The 6,656-nt window shown below is 52.2% G+C and overlaps 1 protein-coding gene across 1 annotated transcript in view; it reads left to right on the top strand.

The window, feature by feature from the left end:
• The window catches only part of TANC2 (tetratricopeptide repeat, ankyrin repeat and coiled-coil containing 2), a 274,744-nt gene that overhangs the window by 148,608 nt on the left and 119,480 nt on the right, over positions 1 to 6,656 (top strand). The window contains 1 exon segment of the mRNA XM_075584218.1: positions 2,199 to 2,309. Within this exon segment, the coding sequence (XP_075440333.1) occupies positions 2,199 to 2,309 (111 nt within the window).

Consider the following 6,656-nt stretch of genomic DNA (forward strand, 5'->3'; position numbering starts at 1 on the left):
TTAACAATAGGTCACATGAGCGGGGTAACGGCAATCTACACAGGCCGTGAGGAACACTTATAGGTCAGTCCCTCGTAGGACAGAAGGAACCTACACAAATGAAGCTGCCGAGCGTCGCCCTTTAGTAACAAAGCGTAGAAGTATTTTTCACTACTTGGTTTGCTTGTAAAGTCTTTTCACAATCTATATCTAAAGCTTGGGGGGGTGGGGGGGGGGGGCGGTCCGACTGCCCGACTGCCCGACTGCTCGACTGCCCTGGACACTGGAGGTGCGAGCTGCTGCCCGCGTCTCGTCCGTTCACGGTAGAGGGATTGGCGACGCCGTCGTTGGTTCAGACCGAGAAACCGGAAACGTTGGGATTCCACGTTCCCGGGAAAAAAAGGGAAACGCGCTCATTTTCTGAGCAGAATGCGGAGACGTGAGACCGTGACTTTAAGGGCGATTTTAATCTTTCTAAGGACTCGGAGCACGCTGACCAGGTGGTTTAAAATTTCGGAAGGGGGGGGGGGGGGGGGGCGGTGGCGGCCTGTCAGTCCTCAAGAATATTTTTGTTGTTGTTCTCGAAGCGCTGTACATGAAATCAAAGGAAATATGGTATTATGTGATGTACTCAGCCGCGTGCGTTACAGAGATAAGCTGGACGCGTAAACGCAGAATACAGAAATGTATTCGTCAGCGCTTCAAACGGCGTCGTTTCTCCTCCCAAAACATGTAATGTGCGCTGGATGTGTGGATGGCAAAACCGTCTCTAACGAGGAGAAAGGCGTGTCCTTGCCATGAGGGGTTAACTCTTGATGCCCGAAGGGTTAATGATCTGTGCGTAATTCACTATAGCCAGGGAGGAGAAAAACGAAATTAGTGGGGCAGAACGCAGCTAAATACTGAGTCCTATCCCCACCGCAGTGACAGGACAGGCGTTTGTCCATCCTATCCCGACCGCAGTGACAGGACAGGCGTTTCTCCATCCTATCCCGACCGCAGAGACAGGACAGGCGTTTGTCCATCCTATCCCGACCGCAGTGACAGGACAGGCGTGTCTCCATCCTATCCCGACCGCTGTGACAGGACAGGCGTGTCTCCATCCTATCCCCACCGCAGTGACAGGACAGGCGTGTCTCCATCCTATCCCCACCGCAGTGACAGGACAGGCGTTTCTCCATCCTATCCCGACCGCAGAGACAGGACAGGCGTTTGTCCATCCTATCCCGACCGCAGTGACAGGACAGGCGTGTCTCCATCCTATCCCGACTGCAGTGACAGGACAGGCGTTTGTCCATCCTATCCCGACCGCAGTGACAGGACAGGCGTGTCTCCATCCTATTCCGACCGCAGTGACAGGACAGGCGTTTCTCCATCCTATTCCGACCGCAGTGACAGGACAGGCGTGTCTCCATCCTATCCCGACCGCAGTGACAGGACAGGCGTTTCTCCATCCTATTCCGACTGCAGTGACAGGACAGGCGTTTGTCCATCCTATCCCGACCGCAGTGACAGGACAGGCGTGTCTCCATCCTATCCCGACCGCAGTGACAGGACAGGCGTGTCTCCATACTATCCCCACTGCAGTGACAGGCGTGTCTCCATCCTATCCCGACCGCAGTGACAGGACAGGCGTGTCTCCATCCTATCCCGACCGCAGTGACAGGACAGGCATTTCTCCATCCTATCCCGACCGCAGTGACAGGACAGGAGATCTAAAAGACATCCGGGGGGGGGGGGGGGGGGTGGGGGAGGGTGTAGTACAGGGTAGAGTTTTTTTTCTCTTTCTTAATCTGAGCTTGGATTGACACTGTGTCCTCAAGTGTTTCCATCTGCTAACTGCTTGTTCTTCTCACCTCCTCTTCTCTTTCTCTCTGTCTCCTTTACCTCTCTCCTTCCCGTTCGCCTTCCCTCTCTCTCTCTCTCTCTCTCTCTCTCTCTCTCCTTCCCTCTCTCTCCTTCCTTCTCTCTCTCTCTCTCTCTCTCTCTCTCTCTCTCTCTCTCTCTCTCTCTCTCTCTCTCTCTCTCTCCTTCCCTCTCTCTCTCTCTCCTTCCCTCTCTCTCTCTCCTTCCCTCTCTCTCTCCTTCCCTCCCTCTCTCTCTCCTTCCCCCCCTCTCTCTCTCCTTCCCTCCCTCTCCTTCCCTCTCTCTCTCTCCTTCCCTCTCTCTCCTTCCCTCTCTCTCCTTCCCTCTCTCTCCTTCCCTCTCTCTCCTCTTAGCCCCGCTGAGGAAAGCAAAGTTTGTTGAGAGCCCAAGAATCCCCGAGTCTGAGCTCAGATCCCCGACTCTCGGCTCCTCCCAGAACCTGGATGCTGACGCATACCTCCTGGGTAAGCGTGCATGAGAGGCGCGGGCGTGAGAGGGGCGTGCATGAGAGGCGCGGGCGTGAGAGGGGCGTGCGTGAGAGGCGCGGGCGTGAGAGGTGCGTGCATGAGAGGCGCGGGCGTGAGAGGTGCGCCTGGAGGGGGGTTGTGCTGGGGGGGTTGGGGGAGCCCGGGGCTGTGAATTCGTATCCCACCTGATTTGCGTCTGTGTGCAACTTGTTTGATGGACTTGATATGTCACCGAGATGGGGTTTATGTTGGGTCGGCCTAAGCGGATATCTTTGGTTGCCCCCCCCAAAAATTGCTTCTATTGCCCCATATAACCGCTCACTATATACTCCTATTACCAAATATAACTCCTCCTATTACCCCGTATAACCGCTCGTTGTTACCCCCATATAACCTTTCCCTATAACTCCTATTACCCCATATACCCCCTCCCTATAACACCTATTACCCCATATAACCCCTCCCTATAACTCCTATTACCGCATATAACCTCTCCCTATAACTCCTCCTATTACCCTATATAACCCCTCCCTATAACTCCTCCTATTTCTCCATATAACCCCTCCCTATAACTCCTCCTATTACCCCATATAACCACTCCCTATAACTCCTCCTATTACCCCGTATAACCGCTCCCTATAACTCCTCCTATTACCCCATATACCTCTTCCTTTAACTCCTCCTATTACTCCTTATAAGTGCTCCATATAAAGTGTGTGCAGACGTTGTTCCCCTGTAAGCGCTATATAATATATCATCACTCATCACAATCTTCAGCCCGTGTCTCCCCACTGCTGGATGAAGCCTCCCCAGTGATCCCCCAGGTCCTGCGGTTACAGTCTCTCTTCTCCACGTCGCTCCCGCACATTCCCTCATCCCATCCTCTCCAGCCCGTGTCTCCCCACTGCTGGATGAAGCCTCCCCAGTGATCTCCCAGGTCCTGCGGTTACAGCCTCTCTTCTCCACGTCGCTCCCACACACTCCCACACACTCCCTCATCCCAGCCTCTCCAGACCGTGTCTCCCCACTGCTGGATGAAGCCTCCCAAGTGATCTCCCAGGTCCTGCGGTTACAGCCTCTCTTCTCCATGTCACTCCCACACATTCCCTCATCCCATCCTCTCCAGCCCGTGTCTCCCCACTGCTGGATGAAGTCTCCCCAGTGATCTCCCAGGTCCTGCGGTTACAGCCTCTCTTCTCCACGTCGCTCCCACACACTCCCTCATCCCAGCCTCTCCAGCCTGTGTCTCCCCACTGCTGGATGAAGCCTCCCCAGTAATCTCCCAGGTCCTGCAGTTACAGCCTCTCCTCCACGTCACTCCCACACATTACTTTATCCCATCCTCTCCAGACCGTGTCTCCCCACTGCTGGATGAAGCCTCCCCATTGAATATGAAATATATATATATCACTTCCCCGCAGAGCTAGCAATTTAAGGTGGTTTGCCCCGGGGCGCCAGGAGCTATTACAGGATTTGCCCAAGGAGGTTCAGTGAAGGGGATTCTTGCCCTCTGCTGGTGCAGTCTTCTCACCCCCGTCTTGCAGCCGGGGCACACTGATGAACAGACCCCGTTAGGTGCGTTCCTGCGGGGACCCCCAGAACAGCTTGCACGGGGGGGGGGGGGGGAGGGATTTGAGTTGCGGTATCTTGAGACGTGAACAGTTGGACTCTAGTCCTACATCTCCGCCCATCCCACCCCCTCACCGCCGGGGGGGGGGGGCCTTCAGCCTCTTGCTGAATAACTGCCTGAGCGACATCAATTAACCCCTTCTCTGCCTGAAGGGCTGGATCCGTGCTCAAGCTTGAACCACTTCAGTCCGGAGTAGAGAGATATCTCCAGCTCTCCTGGGCCGAGGGAGGGAGGGGTGGCGATAAGCCTCTTCGCTCGTGCTTTTCCCGGGACCGGCATTAATTTGGCGCCCGCGGGAGGAGCAGAATGGAAATGCGTCGAGGTATAACATGTAATGAGGCCGCTGGAGAGGAGCCAGGTGAGGGTCAGCGGTGGGACAGGAGGAGGGGGGGGGAGGTCAGGCCACGTCACGCCACGTCACCTCTGTGTATTCTGTAACCACACTGCAGGTTAATGCTGCACCGGCCGATCTGGGCGGCTTCATACGAATACTCAAGGCCAAGAGAGCCTTCAACTAGACCAGAGGTGGTCAACTTCAGTTCTCGTGGGCCACCAACAGGCCAGCTGTTAGGATAGCCCTGCTTCAGCACAGGTGGCTCAATCAGTGGCCCAGTCGAAGACTGTTGCACTGATTGAGCCACCTGTGCTGAAGCTGGGACTGATTGAGCCACCCCTGCTGAAGCATGGACATCCTGACCTGTTGGTGGCCCTTGAGGACTGCAGTTGGCCCCACCCCCTGTAGGGGGGGAAAGGGCTGAGAACCCTAAGCAAAATTAGGCCTCAAATTTCATATCCATAGGCCATATACACGCGTCTTAACACTTCCCTCTGGAGGCGCCGGGGAACGCTTCCTTGAAAGGTCGTCTTTTATGGTCCAAATGCCTCCATCCCATCTTCATGCTCCGGTTGACTTCATTCGATAGGTTCCCGTCTATTGTTACTTGCCCGGCAAGGTGGACCTCGTCTTCGGCTTGTGGTTCTATTCCGCTGACTTCAGTCTTTGTTCCACGCATTTATTGAACATCACTTCACATCTGCTTATTATTTATTTGGGGACTCGGTCTACGCTGTATTCACTGTGGGACCCATTCATGCCGATTTCAATGGCCTGGAAGTGATGCATCTGCCTGCTATACCAACGTGCTAGGGAACCATCTCCACCTCCTCCTAGCTGAGTATTAGGGTCGTGTCGTTGTGTCGTTGTGTCTCTGCAGTGATATTTTGCTTGGCTGTACCAGGTTTCTAATATGAATATTTTTTCCCACACTTTTTTGCGGTGTTGTGGTTAGTTTGTATCGGCACATGATTTTTGATTTGTTATTTGCATGTTAACCCTTTTTTCTCCCCCCCCCCCCCCGTACACAATAATTTTTTTATTTGTGTGGATCAGCTTATTTAGTTTCAGTGTTACTAGGCCTTTGATTTGGGTTATCACATGACATTAGATGTTGTTTATTCACGAGGGGCTCTTGTGTTTGGCTTGGGGTTAGCGTTATGTGGGCTTACGATTAGCTGAGTGTGCAGGGGGGTATTTTCCCTACGCTCTCTGTATTACGTCTCTAAGCATTGGCACACGTTATACTAGCCACGTGTAGCCGAAACCGGTTCCTTGTACTTTATTTTGGAGGTTTTTTTTCATTATGTTCTATTTTTATGTTTTTGAATCTGCTTGTATATTAGATGTGTTAAATTAACATTCATCCATTTCATATACTGTATTATGTGTATTTGCGTTTTTTTTTTTTGAGTGCCTCTAGGAGGAATCTGTTTGTGTGTGTGTGTGTGTGTGTGTGTGTGTGTATTGTATTGTATTGTATGTCTTTATTTATATAGCGCCATTAATGTACATAGCGCTTCACAGCAGTAATACATGTGGTAATCCAATAAATAACAGATAATATAAATAACAGATCATGGGAATAAGTGCTTTAGACATTAAGGAAGAGGAGTCCCTGCTCCGAGGAGCTTACAGTCTAATTGGTAGGTAGGGAGAACGTACAGTGATAGTAGGAGGGAGTTCTGGTAAGTGCCTCTGCAGGGGGCCAAGCTTTATGTGCCATGTGTTCAGAATAGCCACAGTCCTATTCATATGCTTCTTTAAGCAAGTGTGTCTTAAGGTGGGTCTTAAAGGTGGATAGAGAGGGTGCTAGTCGGGTACTGAGGGGAAGGGCATTCCAGAGGTGAGGGGCAGTCAATGAAAAAGGTTTAAGGCGGGAGAGGGCTTTAGATACAAAGGGGGTAGAAAGAAGACATCCTTGAGAAGAACGCAAGAGTCTGGATGGTGCATAACGAGAAATTAGGGCTGAGATGTAAGGAGGGGCAGAAGAGTGTAAAGCTTTAAAAGTGAGGAGAAGAATGGAGTGTGAGATGCGGGATTTGATCGGAAGCCAGGAGAGGGATTTCATGAGGGGAGATGCTGAGACAGATCTAGGAAAGAGTAGAGTGATTCTGGCAGCAGCGTTAAGGATAGATTGTAGGGGAGACAGGTGAGAGGCAGGAAGGCCGGACAGCAGGAGGTTACAGTAATCAAGACGGGAGAGAATGAGGGCCTGAGTCAGAGTTTTAGCAGTCGAGCAACAGAGGAAAGGGCGTATCTTTGTTATATTGCGGAGGAAAAAGCGACAGGTTTTAGAAATGTTTTGAATGTGAGGGGCAAATGTGAGAGAGGAGTCGAGTGTGACCCCTAGGCAGCGTGCTTGGGCTACTGGGTGAAT

This window comes from Ascaphus truei, unplaced genomic scaffold, assembly GCF_040206685.1.
Source record: "Ascaphus truei isolate aAscTru1 unplaced genomic scaffold, aAscTru1.hap1 HAP1_SCAFFOLD_492, whole genome shotgun sequence".
Lineage (NCBI taxonomy): Eukaryota > Metazoa > Chordata > Amphibia > Anura > Ascaphidae > Ascaphus > Ascaphus truei.